Source organism: Chrysochloris asiatica, unplaced genomic scaffold (genome assembly GCF_000296735.1).
Source record: "Chrysochloris asiatica unplaced genomic scaffold, ChrAsi1.0 scaffold00041, whole genome shotgun sequence".
Lineage (NCBI taxonomy): Eukaryota > Metazoa > Chordata > Mammalia > Afrosoricida > Chrysochloridae > Chrysochloris > Chrysochloris asiatica.
The window spans coordinates 80,703-106,897 of NW_006408559.1; the positions used below are offsets into that span (position 1 = coordinate 80,703).

General features: G+C 42.8%; 1 protein-coding gene across 1 annotated transcript in view; it reads left to right on the plus strand.

Moving 5' to 3' along the window:
* SND1 (staphylococcal nuclease and tudor domain containing 1) overlaps positions 1–26,195 on the plus strand; it is a 550,040-nt gene that overhangs the window by 23,467 nt on the left and 500,378 nt on the right. Inside the window, exons 2-3 of the mRNA XM_006861100.1 lie at positions 12,797–12,946; positions 23,376–23,496. Coding sequence (XP_006861162.1) covers positions 12,797–12,946; positions 23,376–23,496 — 271 coding nt within the window. The remainder of the gene's footprint in view (positions 1–12,796; positions 12,947–23,375; positions 23,497–26,195) is intronic.

The following is a 26,195-nucleotide window of genomic DNA, read 5'->3' on the forward strand; positions in this document are numbered from 1 at the left end:
CGAGGTGTTGGCTTTTCTATCTAAGAAGTTTCCATAGCTATGCCCTCTTTGTGCGCTATTATTAACTGTGAATATACATAATTTGCATGCCCCAAATATGTGTGTGTAGAAAACTCCACCATACGTGTATAAGCAGAGAGGTATATACAATGAAATCCCACATCTATTTAGCATATGTTGTTAAGTGCCTATGAGTTGGTTATAATGATAACACCCCTGTGTAGGGTTTCCAAGGCGTGACTGGTGGGTTTCAACTGTTTACCTTGCACTTAGCAGTCCAGTGCTTATCCTACAATCCCACATCAAGACTCCATTTAACATTATGTATTTATTTATATATCCACTCACAAATTATTGTTTATTATTACTGTTAGGAGCGCTGGTAGTGTAGTGGGTTACGAATTGGGCTGCTAACTGCAAGGTCAGCATTTGAAATCTTGTCAGCTGCTCTGTGGGAAAAAGATTAGGTTTTCTGCTCCTGTAAAGATTTATAGCCTTGGAAACCTTATACAGGTTGCTATGAGTTGGAACTGAATCCATGACAAATTGTTATTGCAGGCTTGTGTATGTTGTATACGTGTTGTTGTTAAGTGCTGTTGAGTTGGTTCCAACTCATAGCGACCATTTATAGGGCTTCTGAGGAGCATATGGCGAGTTTGAACTGCTGACCTTGTGGTTCAAACAGATCTTCTGGTCCAATACTTATCCTGCAGTGCCATCCCAGAACTCCCATGTTGTATGTTGTATACAATGTTGTCCTTTATTCTTTTGTACCTCTCTGTGTCTTCCTTTGCTTTGGTCAAGTTGTGTGAACTTCCCCCATATTGTATGTTACTTTTCCCTTCACCATCACTAACAAACACTTGTCTGGACAGGTAACTGTAAAATCACAAGTTCAAACACACCAGACACTCTCAAACATCCTACACAAGGTCGCTATGAACCAGCAGCGACTCAAAGACATTTTACAGCATCAACAACTGTTTAGTGATTCTCCCTCTTTTTACTTGCATCCATTGTAACCACCAAAGAATGTTTTTCTATGTGTAAACCTGTTTTTACTTTTTATAGTAGTGGTTTTTGCAATATTTGCTCTTTTGCGATTGAGTCATTTCACTCAGCGTAATGTCCTTCAGTTTTATCCATGTTGTGAGATGTTTCATAGATTGATCATTATTCTTTATTGTGTGTAGTAGTCTGTTGTATGTGTGTACTGTAATTTGCTTTTCCATTCTTCCGATGATGGGCTCCTAGGTTGTTGCCATCCTTTAGGTATTGTGAATAATGTTGCGGTGAACATGGGTGTGCTTACGAGTGGGCTTATTTATGTCACAGCTTGTATTTCTTTCCCTAGGATAAAGCACTGGACCGCAAGGTCTGTTTGAACCACAAGGCTGGTGGTTCAACCTCACCAGCTAAACCTTGGAAACACTATACAGAGTCACTGTGTATCAGAATGGACTCAACGGAACGTAACAACAATAACATACTTATGAGTGGAATTGCTGGGTCGTATAGCATTTCTACTTGTATATTTTTAAGAAGCTCCATACAATTTTCCATAGTGGCTGCACCATTTTACAATTCCACTGGCAGTGTCTGAGTTCTAATCTCTCCACAACCTTTTTTTTTTCTAGGTCAGTGCCATTTTTCTGGGGTGAGATGGTATTTCATTGTAGTTTTGATTTATGCCTTTGTAATTGCTGATGGTAGGATAAACACTGGACTGCTAACAGCAGTCAGCGGTTCAAACCCACCAGCCACTCCTCAGAACCCTTATACAAAGTCTCTATGAGTCTGTACCTACTTGACAGCAGTTAAAACAACACAACAGTGGCTAATGGATCCACAATCTACATTTAGGGAAGCAGCAGTCAAAAATCTACTGAAAAGACTTCTTTAAAGTGTTAAAGAACAAAGATGACAGTTTGAGGACTGGGGGTGGGGGTGGGGGCGCTCACCCAATTCATGTTGTTTTCAGTTACCTCAGATGCTTGTAAAAGTTGAATAATGAATAAGGAAGACCATAGAAGAATTGCCCATTTGAGTTAATGGTTTTGTAGGAGAATATTAAAAGTACCATGGATTGCTAGAAGAACAAACTAATCTGTCTTGGAAGAAGTACAGCCAGATGTTCCTCAGAAGCCAGGATGATGAAACGTTGCCTCTCATACTTTGGACATGCCAGTCACTGGAGAAGGACATCCTACTTGCTAAAGTGGAGGGTCAGCGAAAAGAGGAAGACCCCTAAAGAGATGGGTTGGTACAGTGGCAGCAACAGTGGGCTTAAGCATATCAACAATTGTGAGGACGGTGCAGGACTGGGCAGTGTTTCGTTCTGTTGTGCATAGGGTCATTGTGAGTCAGAACCAACGGGACAGCACCTAACAACAACTATGACTTAGGATCATGTGCATCTCTTCAGGTGTTTGTTGACCTCTTGAATGTTTTCTTTGGTTATGTATCTGTTCATGTGCTTTGCATAGTTTTTAATTGAATTGTCTGTCTTTCTGTTGTTGAGACATTGGAGTTTACTATAAATTTTAGATATTAGCTCGATGACAGATATGTTATTGCCAACAATCCCCCCCCCCCCATCTGTAGGCTCCCTTTATAGTTTTTTTGTGAAGTCTTTTGATGAGTCGTAAGTATTGAATTTTTAGCAAGACCCAGTTATCTAGTTTATCTCCTACTGTCTGTGCATTTTTAGTTATTTTTAAAATATTACGTGTGTGTGTGTGTGTGTGTGTATTATATTGTTATGTTTTATTCATGACATAGATTAGGGCCTCATGATTTGTCCTTAGTTTTCTCTTTTGTTTTGAGTGTGTAGTAAGATTCTTATATCCTTACGTTCTCGAGTCAATTTCAGGTCTTCCCTTGGTGATTTTTACAGGTGGCTCTTACCCATTCTGCAGTTTCCTTTTTGCCACTGGATGCATTTTTCTGCAGTGAGACTTCATATTTGCCTACTGCCCATGGCAACTTCTGCCTGAGTTCCTTTCTCTTATTTCTGAGTAAATACTTTACTCTCTGGAGTCCTTGGCAGCAGCGTGACTCCTTGGGGAGTGAGGACTTGGCTGCAGTGGGCTTTCGTCCCAGAGATGGGCCTGATATTGATTACCAAGCAATGGAGTGAGTTCCTCCGAGATGGCTCTGCTTGTGCAGCAACTGAGATATGGGCTTGGTGAGCTTGTATGCAGGCCACCAACTTTCTGGGCCGTAGTTCTCATTGTATAAACTTAGTATTTAGGGTGAGTAGGTGGTCTGCTGGGAAAGCCTGTGTTATAGCCCTGATGCCATTATCTAACTACGTCACTCTTTTCCTCATCTGTAAAATGGTGAAACCAGTGACAGCTGAAGCTTGATGGGTGGAGTCCACATTTTAGTAGGAAATATTTGAGTTTCCTTTTCTGAAAGGTTTCCGCCTTATATAGGTTTTGCAGGCTTTACTGTAGTTAGTGTACTTTGTTTACCTCAGAACATCGCTGAAAGGATCAAAGAAGAAAGGAAAGTAGGAAGAGGAGACATTCATTGAGTACCTACTAAGCACAGGCGTTGTGAGGCGTTGTTAGGTGCTGCTGAGCCCGTTTCTGACTCCTAGTGACTCTCTTAACAACAGAACGAAACACTGCCCAGGCCTGTGCCATCCTCACAGCTGTTAGATTTGAACCATTGTTGTTGTCACTGTATCTGTCCATCTTGTTGGGGTCTTCCTCTTTTTTGATGATCCTCCACTTTACCAGACATGTTCTCTTCCAGGGACTGACACCATGTCTAAAATATGAGAGATGAAGTCTCGTCATCCTTGATTCTAAAAAGCATTCTGACTGTACTTCTTCCAAGACAGATTTGTTTGTTCTTCTGTCAGTTCATGGTAACTTTTAGTATTCTTTGCCAATGCCATAATTCAAATGCAGTGACTTTTTCTTCAGTATACTTTATTCATTTTTCCTTATTCAGATTTCACATGCATATGAAGTGATCAAACATACCATGGTTTCAGTGAGGTGCGAAGTGTATCTTTGCTTTTTAGCACTTTATAGGTAAAGGTCTTTTGCAGTGTATTTGCTTAATGTAATATATCCTTTGATTTCTTGACTGATACTGTCATGAGTGCTGATTGTGGATCCAAGTAAAATTAGGTTTTTGATACCTTCAACCTTTTGTCTAGTTGTGAGGATTTTTGTTTTCTTTACATTGAAGTGCTATCTCTTCTGAAAACTGTAGTCTTTGATCTTCATCAGTGTTTCCAGTCCTCGTCACTTCCTGCATGGAACTTTGTAGCATCTGCATATTGTAGATCATCATTGTCGATTGTTAATGAGCTGCCTTCAAACCTGATGTCACATTATTTTTCATGTAACCCAGTTTCTGGGATTCTTTGCTCAGTAGACAGATTAGGTAAACGTGGTGAAAGGACACAACCCTGACCTGACACATACCTTTCCTGATTTTAAACCATTCAGTATCTCCTTGTTCTGTTTGAATGATGACTTCCTGGTTTAGCTACATACAGGTTCCTCATAAGCACAATTAAGTGTTCTGGAATTCCCATTCTTCATAATGTTATCTATAGTGTGTTATGATCCACACAGTTGAATGCACAAATAAACCTCTTTCTGGTATTTTCTGCTTTCTGCCAAGATCCATCAACGTCAGCAGTGATATCCCTCATTCCATGTTCTCTCCTGAATCTGACTGGAATTTCTGATAGCTCCCTGCTACAACTATTTTTAAATGATCTTCAGCAAAATTTTACACGCATGTAATATTAATGTCATTCGATGCTGTCTATTCCACTGGGTCACCTTTCTTTGGAATGTCTTTCAGTCAGTTGGCAGGTAGCTTGGTATGAATGAGTGCTTCCAGCCCTGCATCAGTTTGTTGAAACATTTCTGTTTATGTTCTGTCAATTCCTGGTGCCTCGTTTCTCGCCAGTGCCTTCAGTACACTTTGGACTTCTTCCTTCAGTACCATTGACCCTTGATTATCTGGTACCTCTTGAAATGGTTGAACATCGACCAATTCATTTTGGTACAGTGACTCTGTATAGTCCTTCCATTTTTTTTTTTTTTTCTTTTTAAATAATTCCTACATCCTTCAAAATTTTGCCCATAGAATCCTTTAACATTGCAACCTGAGATGTGAATGTGTAGTTCTTTAAGCTAGAGAAATGCTATTCTTCACTTTCCTGTTTTCTTTGCACATTTCATTATAATGTTTTACTTTGTCTTCTTGAGCTTCTCTCTGAAATTTTCTGTTCAGATCTTATACTTTATCATTTCTTCTAGTCACTTTACCTTTTTTGTGTTCAAGAACAAGTTTCAGAGTCTCTTCTGACATCCATTTTTGTCTTTTCTGTCTTTTTAATGACCTTCTGTTCTCTTCATGTTTGATGATCTTGATGTCTTGCAATAACTCTCTAGTCATTAGTGTGTAGTGCATCAAATCAGTTCTTGAGATGGTCTCTAAATTCAGCATGCAACTCTTTCCCAGTAGTATTTTCAGGGTCTTCCAACCTGAGGAGCTCATCTTCCAGCACTATATCAGATAACGTTCAAGGTTTTCAGTGGCTAACCATTCAGACGTGGTTTGTCTCGCCTTCTTCCTAGTCTGTCTTAGTCTGGAAGCTCCACTGAAACCTGTCTATCATGGGTAACCCTGCTGTTACTTAAAATACCGGTAGTATAGCTTCCAGCATCCCAACAACACACAACACACCACAGTGTGACAGAGGAGTGGTGGGTGAGATATTATATGTATTTAGTAATCATAACAACCTAGAGTGGGTGCTATTATTATTACCAGTTATAGATGAGGGAATGAACCCTGGTGTCACAGTGGTGTAGCGCTCAGCTGTTAACCAAAAGGTTGGTTGTTCAAAACCACCCAGTAGCTCTGCAGTAGAAAGACCTGGAGATGTGCTCCTGCAAAAATTACAGTGTAGAAAACCCTACGAGCCAGTTCTACTTTATCATACAAGTCAAAATTGACCCAACAGCACCTAAACACAACCCTCATATGATTGTCACTATAGGCCTCCCAGTGAGAAGCTGTAAACTCCCACTTTGTGGTCCGGCAGTATAGCTTCCAGCATCCGGCAGCTTGGGATTGCTATGAGTAGGATTGAATTCAACTGCTCCCGACAACAGCAATAACGCCAACATGTAGTTGATATAGCTAATCCTTCCCTACCATTGGTGATCCTTTTAGCTATAGAAAACACTGTGTCCTGGAGATGGCCTGGTCTGCTAAAGTAGAGGGTAGTCCCTATAACATGTGGACTTTGGGTTGCTGTAGTTGCAAGCATCCAAAGCCACTGTGGACCCTTCAGCCCAATGACTTCCTGGCATCGCCTATCTGTGACTCAGGAAAAGTGCATTCCATCTGCTGTATTGCTGCTCAGAAATGGATTGCTTCCAGCCGTTTTCAACCTCCTAGAGCTGTACAGATTCCTCTCCTGGTGTGCTTCCTTTCTGTGATGTCTCACTATGAAAGTCTGCATTAGTTCTGCATCCTGTGGTGACTCATCAGCTTGACTTCCTGTTCTAAGTCCATTGACTTTAAAATTTTTTTAAAAAGTTTTTGTGAATTATGTGGGTTTACATGGGAGAACATCAGTTTTACATTCATCCCATCGTATTTTGTTTCATTGCAATGATTACAATCCCTACCATTCATCATCAGTCAACTAAAGGGTACAGCCCACAGGCCTGCCCCCCCACCCTCACGGGCCATCAGCACACAGCCCCTCTCCCTCCCTGAGTCTAGTGTCCCAGCGACTCCGTGTTCCACGTCATCTCTGCCTCCATTTCTGGCATCACTGTTTCTTTGGGTAGGATCCCGCGTTCCATGGTCCCATGGACCTCCGCTCCTAAACTGCAGAATTAATCACTCCCTCCTTAGTCCATGACTTTTGTTGTTTCTCTTGTTCAGCTAAGCATTTAATCCTGCAAAAATATGGAAATCATCTGTATCTTTCATCTAATGAAAGATACATTTCATGTCTCCATTTTTTAGTTTTCTTCCAGAACAACTTCAACGTTAAAAAACTGTGACATAAATAGCTCATATAACATCCATTTACCCATTTAAGAGTACAGTTCAATGGTTTTTAGTATATTCACAATCGCCATTGTCATTGAATTCCAAGATATTTTCATCACCCATAACAGAAACCCTGTACCCATCAGCAGCTAATCCCATTCGCCCTCTCCTAATCCCTGACAACTACTAATCTACTTTTTGTGTCTGTGGACTTTCCTATTCTGGACACTATATAAATGAAATTGTATAAATATGTGACCTATGTAGTGTATATCAGTAATTTATTCCTTTATATGGCTGTGTAATATTCCATTGCATGGATACGTTTCATTTTGTACAACTTTTTATGACTTGATGGATATTTGAGTTATTTCTAATTTTGAGTTTTATGAATAATGCTACCAGGGACATTCATGTACATGTCAAATTTATATGGATAGAAGTTTTTATTACTCTTGGATATATCCTAGGATTGGAATTATTGGATCCTATGGTAACTTTTGGAGTTACCACCTACCTGATCTTCTAACCATATGGAGCTCCTGGTAGGTGACACATAGTGGGTTACATGTTGGGCTGCTAAACACAAAGTTAGCAGTTTGAATCCACCAGTGTCTCCTTGGGGAAAAGATGAGGCTTTCTGCTCCTGTAAAGATTTATAGCCTCTGAAACCCTGTGTAGGGTCACACTGTGAGTTGGGACCAACTGGACAGCATATAACAACAACAATGGTAACTCTGTGTTCAGCTTTTTGAGAAACTGTCAGACTGTTTTCTAAAGCAGTGTACACCCCCAGCATATACAAGTGTGAGATTTCCAGGTTCTCCACTCCTCCGCACTTGTTATTGTCTGTCTTTCTGACTGTCATCATCCTGGGGTGGTGCTGTAGGATCAGTACTGGACTGCTAGCCACAAGGCTGGTGGTTCAAACCCACCAGCTGCTGCTTGGAAACTCACAGGGTCACTATGAGTCAGAATTGTCTCGATGGCACTCAACAACAACAGTAATTGTAAGCGGTATCTCGAAGTGATTTTGATTTATGTTTCCTTGATGAGTAATGGTGTTGAACATCCTTTCATAGTCATTGGCTTTTTTTTTTTTTTTAGTCTCTGGAGAAATATCATTTTTTTTGCCCATTTTTTCAGTTGGGTTGTCTTGATTGTTGAGTTATAATCGTTCATTGTTATTTTGGGTACTAGATTATTCTCAGATACATGCTTTGCAAATATTTCTTCTTCTTCTTGGGGTGGTCTTTACAATTACTTGATGGTGTCCTTTAAAGGAATGATTTTTGTTTTTGATGAAATCCAGTTTATTTAGCCTAAGCATCTAACGATGGTTTAATGTGGTGTTCCCATGCGGTCACTGAAGGTAAACTCCCAGTAAACCTGGTAGTGAAGTTCGAGCAGTGTCTTCCCAGTTGGTGTGTTACTGTCTAACCTGTGCCCCAAGCCAGGTCCTCTCAGTCACACTAGTCCTTCTGCTAACTTGATTGGCAGAGCTGAGAAATGTCTAACCAGAATCTCAATCTTTGTGACAGATGTTTTCACAAACCTCCTGCTGTATCAGGTAGGACTAAAATCATTTTTCTAAAATGTGTCATTTTATTCATATAATTGGAGAGAGCAGCTACCATATGACTTGCTTTCTATGCCCTATAAATTAGCAATTAAGGATAATTACTGCATCCATGAAAGTTTGCAACATGAATCAGTACTGCTTTGGCAGAACAATTACCCATGACAGTTTCCTCTCAATCTTAACATTATTCTTTAGAAATGGAAATTCTGAAGCAAGCCATGTATTTTGCTAAACTTATTGTGTTTACTGTAGGTCTATCCGCTCCCCTCTGCCCCCCCACTAGGATGTGAGCACCTGAAAAGCTGACATATTTTGTGTGCCAATTGCCTAAAACAATGCCGGATTCGTAGTAGACACTTAGTACATTTGTATTGAATTGATAAATGAGTAAATGAATCAAATCAATGAATAAAAAATTTTTAAATACTCAAATAATAGGTCTTTCTAGGAGAGCAAATGACTTGTTCCATTTTGTATATGCGATATGTTAAGTCTGATATATAGACCCTTGAGCTTTTTCATATTTTACCTAAAGGCATTTAAGTATTTATCCCGTAGGAGCTATTTTTCTTAGGCTTTATTTGATCAAGAAACTTAGATAAGGGAAAACGAAACCTAAATCCCCTGCCCTCGAGTTGGTTTCTATTCATACAGGGACCCTATAGAACAGAGTAGAACTGCCCCTGAGGGTTTCTGAGGCTGTAAAGCTTTACAGAAGCAGACTGCCTCATCCTTCTCCCATGGAGTGACCTTGAATCCAGGGCCACTTGAATTACGGGTACTGAGGATGGACTTGGAATAAAGACTGTTGACAAGTGCAGCAGGAGCGGCAGTTTAACATGCTTGGAATACGAAATAGAAACACAAAAAGGACGTATCATGTGTTTTGCTTTGATATGTTTCAGCTCCTGTAAGCAGGAGGGAAACTAGTTCTTCCCTAACAGAAATGGGTTTCTTCTATTCTTGTCTACCAAACAGAAAAACCAAACCAATTTTCATCGAATCACTTCCAATACATGCTGTCCACCCCATGCATGCAGCATAGAGTTACTCTGTAGGGTGTCCAAGGCCGCGACCTTTTGGAAGCGGATTGCTAGACCTTTGTGCTCAGGTGCCTCTGAGTGTGTGTGTACGGCCAACCTTTTGTTGAGTAGACAAGCACTTGGCCATTTGTGCTTTTTAATCTCTGCACCCCGCAGTTTTCACGCTGTTAACCACACGAGGCAGAGGGAGCTGTAGAGTACAGATGTACACGAGGCGGTCCCCTCCTCTGGGAGGAACAGGGATAACAGCACTGACCACAACCAGTATCTCTTCTGGTCGCTTGGCTGGCTGAATTGAGACTGCTGTGTGAATTTGTGGACTCAGTAAACATCACCTCTCTAACATTCTTTCAGACATTGACTGTTGTCTAAATGGCAGATTTGGTGTAGTAACACCAAGAGCAGCAGTCCTCACAAGAGCTTTCAGGGAGAGGAGAGGGTGTACAAAGGAGTTCTGCACCATTGCTGTACACAAGATTTACCAAGGCCCTTAATGGCGCCAGGATCATTATTACAGACCATTGCCCCCTGGGGACCTTGTTTACTAAGCAGAGGCCTTGGAGGTGGACAGCCTTTCTGATATTTGGGGGCAAAGGGAGTTCTTACTCATCACTGTTCTAGAGCTTTTCCATGGCCCTTGTCTGACTTGATAACTAAGGGTGGTTGCCTGTGTCGGGCCATTGCTCACTTAGTAGAGTTTACCTTGGTCAGCCAAAGTGAGTTTTCTTGTAAATGGTTCTTAGCTTTTCCATCTGGAGTTTTCAGGACATCCTGGACAGGGGTGGATGACCCAGTAAGCAAGGTACTGTACAGGCTTAATTGTGCATACTTTAGTGAACAATTTCACCTGGGTTTTACCATACCTTTGACGTGAAATGGTTCACTACAGATTAGTAGGTAAGCATAATCAAGCTGTGACTACCTTTCTTGGAAAATGTATGGCCAGAATCTCCTTAGAAGCCAGGATATGACTTTGGTCATGTTGTCAGGAGGGACCAGTCCTTGGAGAAGGACATCATGCTTGGTAAAGTGGAGGGTCCTCCTGAGATGGACTGGCTCAGTGGCTCTAACAGTGGACTCAAGTATAACCATTGTGAGGATGCTGCAGGGCTGGGCATTGTTTCGTTCTGCTGTTCAAAGTGTTGCTATGAGTCGGAACTGACTTGACAACACTCAACAACAATACCTTGCTTATTGTAAGCCAATACATACTGTGCTTACTGGTCAATTTCCCCTGATGCTGGGTCCCCTGAGAGTGCTGTGTGACTCCATGGAAACGTGGAGAGCATTGTGCATTTGGCATTCTGCAGTGGGCTTGTGTGTTTTTCAGTGCAGGGCTTCTAGAGTGTTCTGTAGTGTCAGTGTGCATTCCACAGTGTTGTCTGCTGTTCTTGTATGTATGTTTCCAAGGAGTGGCGGGTGCATTTGAACTTCCAGCCTTGCAGTTCAAACCAACCTTGTGGTCCTGTGCTTATCCTACAGTGCCACTCCAGGACTCCAAAGACAGAACAAGAAGCAATGTAGGCACAGTCAATATGGCTCTATTTATATAGAGCTCAGAAATAGGGAAGACAAAACCATATTGCTCAGGGGATACACACAGATGGGAAAACTACAACAAAACAAAGGACGGTCATCAAGCTGGTTTGGGATCATGTTGTGTGTGAGGAGAAGGGGCTGCCAGTGGAGAGGGAGGGATACAGGAACACAGGGTTCTTGAACGATCATGTTCTTAACTGAAGGTGATGGCTGCTGAGTTTTACTTACTTTTCTTATTCTTTAATGTGCACCTATCAGTGTAAATGAACTCATGTATTTATCCTAATATTTCACAGTTTATAGTGTTACTTAAAGTGGGGAGTGATGAGGGAGAAGTGTTGCCTAAGTGGATGTCTGTAGGAGCTGTGTTTTGTGGTTCTCCTTCCTCTCTTCCTTTGGTTCAACTGCCTTTATTGAGAAGGTGATGGTCTTGTCTACACCACAGTTCTGGCACAACCTTCCAGTCTTCGTTCTACTGTTCTTTCAGCATCTCCTTGCTTTGAAGCATGGGACTGAGTCTTTCAGATCGAATGAAGCCAGTGTTTGATCCCACCTGCTCATAGCATCTTGTCTCACTGGCCAGTTTGAAACTTGGGGTGGTGTTTGCTGGTCTCCTATTTACCCCTTCCTTCCTCCACATGAATTCTTCCTTTCTTTCCCCCTCAAAATACTTGAAAATTCCATGTCAATAAGCTTCATAGCTATCTTCACAGTTGTCAGTGCCATCTCACCTGGCACCTTTGATCAGAAAGGTGGAAGGAGCTGCTGGACTTGGGAGCCTCCTCATGGATATGGTTTTTCACTCACTTCAGATTTACTCTTTTAGTCTAGACTATGAGTACTGTCCATATGTGCGTTACTGCAGGGCTTTGCCCACCCACCATCCTCCCATGTTAGCCTGACTGCTCACTTCCTCCTGGCTGGTATGCCGGGGCCTCTTGTTCTGCTCCAGCGTTTCTTAGGGCTTCCATTGTAAGCTTCAGCCCTAGGATGGAACATGCGGTTCAGTACATAGTTGTCACTGAGTCACTTCTGATTCATGGTGAGCCCATGTGTGCCACACTAGAACTGTGCTCCATAGGATTTTCAGTGGGGGGGTTTAGAAGCAGATCACCTTTCTTTTGAAGCTCCTCAGGGTCGAGCTGAATCTCCAACCTTTCCATTAGCAGTCACACAGGTTAACTGCACCACCCAGGGACTCCTGGAATGTGTGAAGGGAGATTGTTAAAACCTTGATGACTGAAAAATACAAGATCTTGCTGGGATGAAATGACAAAGGCCATTAATCCCCTTGTCTCACATGCCTCTCCACCCAAACAGTTTATGTGCTTTATGATTTTCCTGTCATTTGTTTGATTCTTACTTGTATTTCCTGATCTGCCATTTCAGAATTGGGCTCAAGATTTTAGGTAGGTATTTCTCATAAAATGTTAAACTCTCCTTTTCCTTTAGTTCTTGCTCAGTCATTCAACAAATACTGCCTCGGAGGTGCCAAGTACAGCGCTGGATGTTGGGAGAGCAGCGTTGAACATCGGGTGGTGTTGCCTCTAGGTCTCTCATTCTTGCTCTTTATCCCCTGTAGGTCCTCTCAGGGTGCGCCATCATCGTCCGAGGGCAGCCGCGTGGTGGACCTCCTCCAGAGCGGCAGATCAACCTCAGCAACATCCGTGCTGGAAACCTTGCTCGACGGGCAGCTGCCACGCAACCTGATGCAAAAGACACCCCCGATGAGGTGAGTGCCTGAGACTGTCCGCCCCCTCCCTTACAGCCAGTCTCTTCCTTGATGTGATTGTTTTATTTTTCTGAGTATAAATCAGCTCAACAAAACACAGTAACAACAAATATATATGCAACAGAACATTTGCCATTTGAACAATTTTCACATGTACAATTTCCTCAACCATCATCATTAGCCATCTCAAGCTTTTCTGTCACTCTAAACAGAAGCACAATGTTCCCCTAAAAGTGAGATCCCCTTTCTCTCCCTCACACTTCTCCCCTGTCTGAAATCCTAGTAAACACTGGTCTCTATACACTTGTTTTTCTAGATGTTGTTGTTATTCTTGTTAGGTGCCATCGAGTCAGTACCGACTCATAGTGACCTTGTGCACAGCAGAACAAAACACTGCCTAGTCTTGGGCCAACCTCACTACTGTTGCCACGCTTGAGTCCATTGTTACTTCCATTTTGCCAATCCATCTCGCTGGGGGTCTTCCTCTTTTTCTGTGACCCTCCACTTTACCAAACATGATATCCTTCTCCAGTGATTGGTCCCTTCTGACTATATGTCCAAAGTATGAAAGCTGAAGTCTGGCCATCCTGGCTACACTTCATCCAACACAGATCTGATGGTTCTTTTGGCAGTCCATGACACTTTCAATATTCTCCTCCAACACCATAACTCAAAATCAGCAGTTCTTCTACGGTCTTCCTTATTCACTGTCCAGCTTTCGCATGCATATGAGGTTATAGAAAATACCATGGTTTGGGTCAAGCGCACCTTAGTTTTCAAGCTGACATCTTTGCTCTTGAACACTTTAAAAAGGTCTTGTGCAGCAGATATGCCTAATGCAATAAGTCATTTGATTTCTTTTATTAAGGTTTTTATTGTGGATTGAGTAAAAATTTACAGGGCAGACCATCAGTTTTACATTCAACAGATCATACACCTTGTTTCATTACAATGATTATAATCCCCTCCGTGCACCATCAGTTAACAGTATTTCTCTCTATTCACTTTAGCTTTTCTTTTAAAACAACAACAACAAAAAAAACCCCCACTCAGGCATATATAATAATTTACACCTCCAAAGGGCACATTCTGCAAGTCTGCCTCCTGGCTACTGACTCTTAGTCCCTATCTTCCCATGAATCTGGAGTCCTCAGCTGTTCCCTCTCTCCTTGTCCCATCTCTGCCTCCGTCTCTGGTGTCACTGCTTCTCTGGATAAGGTCCTGAATTCTGCTTGTGTTCTTCTCCCTTGATGGTCCTCGGGTCCTTTGTTTCTGAACTGTAAGATTAACCACTCTCTGTTTTTGTTAAAAAAACTTCTACCTTTAAAATTGTGACAGTCACAATAAGTCATGATAACAATATTTCACTATTGAATCATACGAATCTTACTCCCATCTCTTTTCACCAGACCCATCTAGACAAGATGAAAACTATTCAGTGGGGACTCTTCTCCTCTGCCCACCCCCACATAATCTGAAACTAAACTCCCACTTGAAACCTTGTAAGTCAGTCCCTTCATGCCTTGATTGCCCCATCATTTTAGGTGGCCAATATTTAAGTTGCCCATCCCTACCAACCCTGTGTACAGAGGGGATAGCATTGATAGTTGATGTGAAGACTCCTTCCCTCTCTGTTGGTATTTAAAGTTACTACCTCCATGAGTATACATCAAGTTCATCAAATTGTAGCAATTTACCCTTGTTTCCTTTATCAAAAAAAAAAAAAAATTTTTTTTTTTTGGGGGGTTGTCTTCCTCTAGTCGATTGATTTCAGGGTGATGCTGCCACGTACGTCATTCTGTAGTTGTTGTCTGTTCTTCTTGGTTCTCAGTCCACAGAACTTCCTTTAGGATGTTTTTCATAGCAGGGTTGGCTTTGGCAAAATCCCTTAGCTTCTGTTTATCCTGCAATGTTTTGATTACACCATTATATTTAGCTTCTGTTTATCCTGGAATGTTTTGATTACACCATCGTATTTTATGGACAGCTTTGCTGGGTAGAGGATTCTTGGGTGGCAGTTTTTTTCTTTCAGGGATATATATATGTCTCCCCATTGCCTTCTTGCCTGCATGGTTTCTGTTGAGAAATCTGAGCTTAATCTGATTTGCTTGCCTTTGTATGTTACACTTCTCTTTTCCCTAGTTTCTTTCAGGATTCTGTCCTTATCTTTGATTTTGGAGAGCTTGATTATTGTATGTCTTGGTGATTTTCTTTTAGGGTCTATCCTATCTGGGGTTTGTTGAACTTCTTGAATGTTTACCTTTTCACGTTTCAGGATGTTAGGAAAATTTTCTTTGAGCATCTCTCCAATGTCTCCTCTGTGGACTTATGTGATTGTTCCTATTTCAGAATGCCGATAATTCTTAAGTTATTCCTCTTCATAATTGTCCAACATGAATCTTAGGCCTTCTTCAGATTTTTTTTTTTATCCTTTTTTGTGCTTGCTCTTCTGTCTTAGTAGTGTTGAAAGATTTATTTTCTAGCTTACTAGTTCTGGCTTCTATCTCTTCAGTTCTACTCTTTCACCCTTTCAGTGTATTGTCCATTTCTGATATTCTATTTTTGATCATTTGGACCTCTCTCTGTAGGTTTTGAATTGTTTCCAGTGCTGCATCTACCTTATTTGATTATTCCTGTAGCGCTTTTCTCACTTCTTCCTTATTTTTCTCAACTCCATTGTATAGTGTTTTGATATACTTTATAATCATTTTTCTGAATTCCTGTTCAGGCATTTCCAAAGCCTGCCCATCTTCCAGTATGGAGTGTAGGTCTACTCCTGCTCATTTGCCTCAGTTACCTTATCTCGTTTCTGGACATGTGCTGATATGGTCATCTGCTTCTGTTTTTTGGGCATATTCAGGAGTTATCTGTGTCCTTAATACTTACATGGTTGTATATTTTGGCATTTTGATGCTTTCTGATTGCCTCCAGGTAGATGTGATCATGAGTTGGGCTCCCTTTTCACTCTTCTTCTTGAGAAATTTCAAGATGCCACTGTTGGTCATTGTGACATAACTCAGGATTTAATTTTTAAGCCTATTTACATTTTAGTCTGCCTGTCCTGCTCCACAATCCCTATTCAGGCCTTTTTCCCAGCGATAAACAGTTCAGGGCTGGCTATGGCTGTTTTTGCACTGCTGTTTGGTTTGAAATGGAAACTGCCACTTTAAATTTTGAGGAGATCTGTATTCCTTTATATGTAGTTCAGAGTTCTGGCACCATCCTCTGAGCCTGCTTGGTCTGGTATTCAGTGTTGTTGCTGATGGAACTTCTCACTGGGCGTCTGCCTGATCTATCCAATCTGCCATCTTGTTTGTTCTCTCTCATTTGATTTCTTGACTGCTGCTTCCATGAGTGTTGATAGTTGATCCAAGAAGAATAAAGTCCTTGACAATTTCAGTCTTTTCTCCATTGATAAGAATGTTGTTTATTGGTCCAGTGGTAAGGAATTTTGATGGAGTTATACAGTATTTGCCCTTTATGACTGACTTTTTTCACTCAGCATGTTTTCAAGGCCATGTCATAGTATGTCTTACGACTTCTTTTTCCCTCTATGGCTGAGAAACAATCCAGTATATGTGTCTGTCATTTCATTTATCCTCTTACATTGATGTACTGTTTCTTTTTTGTGTGTTTTTGAGTATGTTTAGATCATAGGTCTATTGACTGGATATTCTCCTGGTGGTTTGCACCTGTTGTCCAGTCTCAGGGTATTTTCTCATTTCCTTCCCTATAGGCTGAGAGACTCTCGGGTTTATTGGTGTTTTCACACCTCTGTCTCTTAGAATGGTCTAGAAACATCTCCTAGGTAGTCTCAGTTATTTGAAGTCATCATCAGGTAAAACAGGATTTCTTTTATTTTTAATTTAGGTCCTGTTTTATGTTTTGCAGAGGTTACTCATTCATTCATATTCAACATTCAAGAAGTGAGACAGTGAAAACGCTTCTTCTTCTCCCCAGAAGTCACTGATGTACTGGTGTCTTATACCTCCTTCTAGAGTTGTTGCCTCTATAAGTAGACACACATATATGCCCCTCCTTTCACTTCACAAATGTTGTTGTTGTTGTTGCTACATGTGACCCTGTATAGGGTTTCTGAGGAATGGCTGCTGAGCTTGAGCCACTGACCTTGGGGTTCAAATCGACCGTGTAGTCTAGCGAATTAACCTGCAGCGCCACACCAGGACTCCTTAATGAATGGTTGTTGTTGTTGTGTTGTTGAGTCGGGTCCGACCCATAGCGATCCTGTATAGGGTTTCCGAGGAGCAGCTGGTGAGCTTGAACTGCCAACCTTGCAGTTCAAACGGCTTTGCAGTCTGGTGCATTAACCCACAGTGCCAGGACTCCTAATGAATGCTGGCCTACTACAAATGGCTGCAATCCCTTCAGCCAGCCCCTGAAAGCATCTGTGAACGCTGTCAATTGGTTTGCAAAATTTTTTATATATTTACATAAAATTTTGCAAATAAAAATTTTTTTTTTTAGGAGAGAGATGCTTTTTTAAAAAATCAAAACAAAACAAGCAGTTTCTTTAGGCAATCTGTGATTCTTTATTAGTAAAAACCATTTGTTACTGTGATTTGAGAAACAACTTCTGCACTTTTGTCCCCCTTTCCTGCCTTTCTGCTCTAGTGCTGGACCACATTTCCTTCTCTATGGTCTGCCCTGGGGTCCTCAGCTTTCTGCCTCTCCAGCCAGCTGCTGTGGTTCTGATTTTGCCTTCTTGGCTTCTACACTTTGGAGCCTCCATTCTTGGCTACATTTTAGTAGTGCTCTGGATATCAAAAATGACATTTCTTGCTACTCATGATTCATCTTGTGGCCCAGCAGGATCATGTTGGGCAGCATGGTTCCTTAGCTTTCCTCTGCTTTTCCCTGTCAGGGAGGTGAAGAAGCAAAAACAGAAGCTCATGAGGGCCTTTCATTTCAGCAGAACATTTTGTGTATTCATCATAATAAATGGTATTTTGTTTGAATTAAGATAGTGAAGCAACACTATAGAAAATGTAGAAAATACAGAAAAATGACCCATACGTCTGCTATCAGCAAGGATCAAGTGCATTCTCAGAATAGTGACTGTTGATATTGTGAAGTGCCCTCAAATTGGTTCCGACCCATAGCAACCCTGTATAGGGTTTCTGAGGAGCAGCTGGTGAGCTTGAACTGCCAACCTTGCAGTTCAAACGGCTTTGCACTCTGGCTCATTAACCCACAGTGCCACATCAGGACTTCAGAATAGTGACTAGATAGAGCGAAATTGTTATCATTTGTTCTCCATCAGTGACTACAAATATTGGGAATGATAATGGTGCATACTACAGGGCCATCCAGTGAGGATTAAACAAGATAACAGGAAGTGCTGGTAAAACGCCTAATAAATGTTAGCTGTGATTGTCACTATTGCTACTTGTTTATTATTGCTCCTACCAATACTCCTACTGGTAGACCATGCAACCCTTTCCCAGGTTAGTCCCCCCTCCCCCAACATTCTTCAGACTTTGCATGCTAACTTTCTTTGAGCCAATGTTTTGAAATTTCTGCTCTCACTGTGTATTGTGTAACAACAGACTGACTGCTCTGTGGGCACAGTCTTGCCCTGGACAGGCTGGAGTTTTCCCAGAAGAGAGAAGCAGTGTCGCCTCACAGAAAGAAGGGTTGAGTTTTAATTTCCCGTTTTGTGGATGGGAATCTAGGGCAGAGAAACATGAGGCCAGCTGGAACTTGTTCTAAAATATCTCAAGTGTTTGCCATGTAAGGGGACAGTAAACCGTCCCCAGCTCCGCCATAGCTGAAAGGCTGACCCCAGCCCTCCATTAGCGCTGTGGACTGGTTCAGTACCGCCGGAGGAACCCAATTTCACTAAGCTTCTCCTAAGTCATTTTGCAGCAGTCTCTGTGATGGGAAGTTTCGGAGAGCTAACCCATGCCACCCTTGCCTGGTCAGTTTCCTCCGTCCTGATAACCCAGTTCCTCTTCACCTGCTGCTGTCTGTGTTTTCCCTCCTGAGTGGTGTTACCTGCTCTGAGGCAGGTCCCCCAAATCATTTTCTCTCTCGTCGTAAACACCACCCTCCCCCCCCTTCTATCTAGGCCTTTATCACAATTTACGAGACTGTGCCTCTTTAAAATGTCTCTCATTATCCATCCTTGAAACTTCATTAGTACGTCAAACTACTGCAATTGTTCTTTGTTTAGCTCACATAATGTGCTCCGAATGTGGAAATAATCTCTTCACCTCTTTCTCCTAACTCCAGTTCCTCTACCTGCGTCTAGATCTTTTTGAAACATAATTTCATTTATTCCCCAACTCAGCTTTATTCCAGACTCTTTGCTGGTTCCTCCTCAGCTCTGTGACAAATCTAAATGTTGGAGGCTGGGCTGTGAACTGACTTGTCTTCTTCTCCTATTGAGCCCCTCTGGGAGCTGAGTCTCACTGTGCTGAGGTGTCAGCTCTCCCAGGCTTCTGGGCCCTGCCTCCTCCTGTATTGCTCAGGCTGCTCCTGCCCCAGGAGTTTCTTCTCCACCCATGTGGCCAGTCTCTGCAAAGACACACCTGCCGTCGTCTCCTTTCATCCCCCTTGTGTTGCTCTCATTGCATGCATGGCATTTAATTCCATGGCTGTGCGTTCCTTAGGGCCAGGGCGCAGATCTCGCTTCTTTGTACCCTGCGTACACCAAGCAGTGAGGTGAATAATGAGGACAGGAACATGGTGTCTCCTTTAGGGGTGTGTGTGTGTGTGTGTGTGTGTGTGTATGTATGTATGATGTGCACTGTTGCACCATCGTTTCTCTCTGGCTTCCATTATTTTACAGTGTTATCTAGTGTGATTGTTTCTAATCAACGTGAAGTCAGGACAGTATTGCCCATTCACTTCTCTTTGTATCACTGTCCCAAATTTCATTCACTTGATGATCCCTTGCCCTCCCTCAGGGGCTCTTCTTTCAAAGGAACTCAGCTTTCTCCACTGTCCTGTGGCAGGAAAAGTAGCTCTGCTGCCTGTCCCCAGCCGTCAGTTCCTGGTTTCAGGCTAATCCCCAGTGTTGCCTAGCTACTCCAGGCAGCCTGGATACTGCATTGATGGGCGCTGTGGGGATTAGAGAGTTACTTTCCACAGATGTGTGGAGCTCCCACCATGTAGCTCGGTGTTGGTTTCGTGAGGCTCATAGAGGTGAATGGCGCAGTTCCATACTCAGTGGAGCTATGGAGGTTGGGGTCATGGGGAAGAGACAGCAGAGGAGCTAGTTACATACACAGTTAGTATAGTGGGTGCTTCGGAGACAGGGGACAGGAATTGTGTGTTAGATCATATAGGCTAGTAGCTGTCTATAAGGTTATATTGTTCTGGGTCTAGTTGTGTCTCAGTAGCGTGTGGGCCAAAGAGAAGATTGGAAATTAAAACTTCCATGGCACTGTGGTCGAGAGTAGAACCTTGCTTGGGTCTGGGAGAGGAGAGAGCTGCCAGATGCTGGTGTCAGGTGCTCTAAAGGCTACTATTGCACCTTGGATAGAGCTCTGGGACCATTCTGGGCCTTAGTTAATAAACGCTTTGAGCAGATTTCCCTCCTATTGTCTCTTAGAGAGAATTGCTCTGCCAACTTCTCCAGGCAGCCTCACTTTCACAGGGTGCCGCACCAAACTGCTGTGGTCCTGGTGAGGCACCATGTGGTCAGCTGCTCTCCTGCATTGCTCCTTAGGTTTTCAAATTGCCTCTCTTCTTAGCTAATGTCTTGTCCAGTTACTAAATCTGCTGAACCTGGGTGGAACACAGCTTGAGAAGGCTAACTTAGGAAGGGAACATTGCAGAAACTACAACCCCTTTTCTTACAGAGTTAGATATATGGTCTTCCCAAGAGTTTCAGTTGGGCTCTCAGTCATTATCTCTGACCAGCTGTAAGACAGGAAGTCTTAGGAGAAGGTGCATCGGTAGGAGAAGGGTGTTCCTTCCAGTAAGCCTGTAACATGTTTCGAGAAGTTCCACCTGTTTGGTAGGAATTCACGGTTCCCCCTCAGGAGCTGGCTGTCTGCTAATCTTTACTGATACATCTTCACCAGCATCTCTCTGTTTCCTTCAGGAGCATTTATCTTGCCATTTGGGAAAGCATTGTGTTACTGGATTTGAGATATTATTGGGCACTCGTGTTGGGAGCTGGGATGTTTCCCAAATTGAGTTGATCACTAAGGTAGTAAAAGTTGAGGAGGCTGTGTTAGGTGGTTCAGTACTATTTCTGTCATGTGGCTGGTAATCAGACTCTTATCAACCACCAGAGTCTTTTTGGTGACTGTGACCCTTTCATTTTTAGGGAGTGAGGCTAGAACTGGGGCATAAAAATGTGGTGAGCTGCATATTGTGATTGCGTGGTCGGCTCCTTTGCTTGTTGGTGCTTTGAGGAGAGAGCGGAAGTGAGCGAGTGTAAACTTGTTGTTTGTGTTGTGGAGAGCCTTTACTCTGAATCCATTCTTCCTAGAACATTCACGACTGGGTTATGTAACTAGTATTATGAAAACCAGTCCAATGAGTTGGGAGACTTGCCACCTTTTGATTTCTAGGAAGTCATATAGGTGTTTTTGTTCTGGAAAAGCTAGTTGACTAATCCAGTGGGAGTCATCTTGGTGGACTGAGAAGGTGAGCAGAGACTTCCTTTTCTGGACATCGGTTTATTGTTTGGCTTGACTGTGGTGTCCCTAGATGTGTGCCTTTAAGAAATTGTAGCAGACCACACATGCGAATTTTATACCACCTTTCCCTTATTATTTGCACTCTCTCTGTCCTCTCATTTCTGTTCTAAAAGAACCCAGGTCACTGAGCTACTTCTAGACTCAAGTCCAGACTCTCAGGTACTGGTGACAGGGCTCCTGCAAAGGGGACACCCCCTTTTTCTGTACTTTTCTAGAAGTGATGGCTGGGTGGGGATTGGATGGTCCCTGTGCACATTATCTGGATCATGGGGGAAACTCTGCTGCTTCGTACTGTGTGTGGTTCACCTCTTGTGCCAGTGACTTGGATGAGTGAGGGGACCGCTTCCTTCATCAGGTGATCCTTCCCCAGGGGCTGCTATTGACATTCTCCCTAACCAAGACTTGAGGGTCCATAAAAGGTCAGACGAGAGCAGAAGGAGAAGAGGTAGAGGTGAAAGGGTTCTTACCTTTTTCACTTTTGTGACCTTAAAAAAGGAGAAATGACAGGAATAGGGGGTTCCTTGAGTAGGAGGACCACCCTGTGATAACAGTACTTTGTCCTCGAGCAGATTTTCCGTGAGCAAGAGCAGGTCTTTGAACAGGTTCAAAACAGTTCCGTCCTGACAGAGAGAAACCAGAGTAGCATGTGTTACAGAGCAACCAAGTCTCTTGACCGTGGGATTTTCACCCAAGGAGGAGACAGGTTAGTACGCCTTCAACGCTGCATGGTTGGCTGCCATCTTTGAGTGGGCACTGCTGCTTGGCTCCTGTATTTGTTGTTGTTAGGTGCCATCGAGTCGGTACTGACCCATAGCGACCTTATTCACAGCAGACTGAAACACTGCTTGGGTGAAAATCCCACATCCAAGAGATCTGCTTGCTCTGCCCTGGTTTCTCTCTGCCGTGACTGAGACAGTTCGGAGCCCTGAGCAGGAGACCCACCCTGTCGTACTAGCACTTAGTCTCCACTCAGACAGTGCCATGGGCGTAGAGAAAGTGCTTTGTAAACTGGAGAGAGGGCGCGTAGTGGAGGTGGGAGTTAATACTTAGGATTTTCCCTGGGCTAGATAACTTCCTGGAGTCTGAACTTCCCATTTTGGAATAGGTTGGCATACATAAAGTATTGAGTGGTAAGAGATGGTATTATTATTTGCAAAAATAGCTGTAAGTCTGAGCAGACATTGGTGGGGAAAAGAACCATTGCCGTGTCCAGGAAATGGGGAGGCCTGTTCTTAGTGCTTGTGTTTGTTACACCAACTGCCAGAGGCCCTTTTTATGAGCCCCTAAGTGCAGGAGTCCTGATGTGGCTCTGTGGGTTATGAGCCAGACTGCAAAGCCGTTTGAACTGCAAGGTCAGCGGTTCAAGCTCACCAGTCACTCCTCGGAAACCCCATACAGGGTCGCTATGGGTCGGAAACGACTTGATGGCACTTAACATTAACAACAAAGTGCAGAATTAGAGTCCTGGTATGGTGCTGTAGGATAAGCACTGGACTGCTAACCACAAGGTCGGCAGTTCGAACGCACTAGCCACTCCTGAAACCCTGTACAGACTCACTATGAGTCAGAACTGACTTGATGGCACACAACAACAACAGCCAGTGCAGGATCTGTCTTGTGTGCTCTTCACCTTTATCTCCTGCACAGCCTGTGCTGGGACGGGGGAGCTACTCAGAGGGAATTTGATCACAGAAGAGCTGACGGTGGTCTGGGACCAGGCAGTTCTCCTGTGACACATTTGTTTTGCCTTTCAGCCCTGGGCATTTCCTGCTCGAGAGTTCCTTCGCAAGAAACTGATTGGGAAGGAAGTGTGTTTCACGATAGAAAACAAGACTTCCTTGGGGCGAGAGTACGGCATGATCTACCTTGGAAAGGGTGAGTAGCAGCAGAGAGAAGACTCATTTTCCTGTGAGGCTAAAATTCCTCTAAAGACGGGTTTCATCTGGCGGGAGGCCACTGTGGCTCTGGTGGAGGTAGCTTACACAGTTGGCTGCAGGTGTGATGGGAAGTGGTCCAGGAGCACATGACACCTATCTCCCTAAGTGCAGAATAATGCCTCCTGTTTACTTGTGTGCCTGCTTTCTTCTCTTCGTTTAGGTCTAGAGTCCAGTGCAGCATTCTTTGGTGTATTTAGGCAGTCAGCTCACGGAACCCAGTGACTGTCTGCTTCTAGGTCATAATGGTAATTGAATACCTATAGATTTCCTGTTGTACCTTCTGTGATCTTTGTCCATCTTGGGACCTCTCTTTTCTCCTTGGGGATTCTCTTAGCAAAGGATGATTGGTTTAAGGTTTGTGGTTTCTTGTAAAGGAATGGAAGAAACACAGACTTTGGAAGTGCATAGGTGTGGGTTACAACCTTGGCTCCCTACCACATACCTGTCCTGAACGTGCCTCTCTAAGCCCTGGTTTCTTCACTTTTAATTGTCTTCATTGTAAAATAAAGACAATGACACTTGTTTTGAACAAGTTATCGAGAGAGTTTAATGAGCTAGTACCCATAAAGCACCTCATCCCAGGACAGAGTGTGCTCCCTGAATATACTTGTACCTTGCTGAGCAGGGCAGGATGACTGGCGGAATACTGGGGTTCTGGTCTTTTGGGTTAAGTGGAGGGGAGAGTAAGGTTCTGGAGTTTGAACAGAAATAGGACATTGAAAGTAATTGCAAAATTCTCCCTAGAAAGCAGCCAGTTGAACAAGAAGAAATTCATGTTCATCTGCAATTATTTTGGAACAAATAGTTGTGAAGTTCCCAATAATTCCTTGATAAAATCACCTTCCCAGTAGCTCATGTCACCCACCTGCCCTAAGTCATCATGTAACATGGGTGGTGTGTGCTGGAGGGAGGAAGCATGCAGGGTAGGACTCTGATGCTGACAGCAGAGCAGAAGTCTTAGAAAAGTGGATTGGGAGTGATCTTGGGGTGTCCTGTCCAGTTTCCTACCCAACAGAGAAACGCTACTTGCTTCTATTTCCTGGAGGGTAACTCTAGACACATAGGAAGGCTTTTCTTTCTTCTTTACAGACTGTTTATTGTGAATTGAGTGAAGGTTACATACAAGGTCATCAACAAATCATACATTTTGTTTCAGTGATTTCAGTCCCCTCCATGCAGCAACAATTATCCTGCTTCCTCCCAATTATCCCCCTATTTCCATTCCACCCACCTGCCCATCCCTTCTCAATTTTGTCCTTAGCTAAATGTTGTCCTTTTGATTTTGAATGGATGACCACTCCATAGTGAATACACCTCACTTGTGTTGTTATTCCCAATATCTACCCATCTACTTGTTGGCTGAAAAGTGGGCCATGAGGGTGAGTTCCTTTCCAAATCTGAAGGGTGGTTAAGGGCCATAATCTCAGGTTCCCCCTATCTCTTTCTAATCAATAAGTCCAGTCTTTTTTCTTTTCATAATTTTGAGTTTTGTTCCACATTTTCTTCCACTCTTTTTCCAGGACCTTCTAATGGGATCCCTTTCACAGCAGTTGGTAATGGTAGCCAGGCACCATCTAGTTCTTCTGGTCTCAGAATCATGGAGACTGATGGTCACATGGTCCATTAGTTCATTTGACTCATTGATTCCAAACATCATCATTGCTCATCATTCTTCTTTCTTCTGCACATGGAGATCCCAATAGTTGCACCTTAGCTTTTGGTCCCAGATGCTATTCACCAAAGTAAGATGTAGAACAGTGTCTTTGTGGATTGTGTTATGCCAATTGCTCATGGTGTCCTCTGAGACTATGGCCCTGAGTCCCCATGCTCAGCAGCTCATTGGCTTAAGATATTTGATGACACCTAAGAAGTTTTCATCATTTTGCCTGCTATATGAGTCCATTATCTTTGAATTCCATTTTTTTTTCTTTAAGTTTTTATTGTGAATTATGTGTAAGTTTATAAGGCAGATCATCAGTTTTACATTCAACAAATCATATAGCTTGTTTCATCACAATGCTTCCATTCCCCACCATGTACCATTAGTTAACAGTATTTCACTCTATTCACTTTAGCTCTTTTTAAAAAACAAACAAACAAACAAAAAACCACTCAGGCATATATAATAATTTATACCACCAAAGGGCACATTCTGCAAGTCTGCTTCCTGGCCGCCAGTTCTTAGTCCCTCTCTTCCCATGAAACTAGAATCCTCAGTTGCTCCCTCTCTCCATGTCCCCATCTGTGCCTCCATCTCTGGTTTCACTGTTTCTCTGGATAAGGTCCCACATTCTGCTTGTGCTCTTCTCCCTTGATGATCTTCGGGTCCTTTGTTTCTGGACTGTAAAATTAACTGCTTCCCCATTTTTGTTAACAAACTTCTACCTTTACAATTGTGACAGTCTCAATTAGTCATGATAACAACATTTCACTATTGAATAATATAAATCTTATCCCTATCTCTTTCAATCAGACCCATCTAGACAAGATGACAACTATTCAGTGGGGACTCTTTCTTCCCCCACAGCTTCTTAAATGAAACTCCCTCTTGAAACCTTGTAAGCCAGTCACTTCGTGCCTTTATCGGCCCCTCATTTTAGGTAGCCAATGTCTAAGTTGCCCATCCCTATCTGCCCT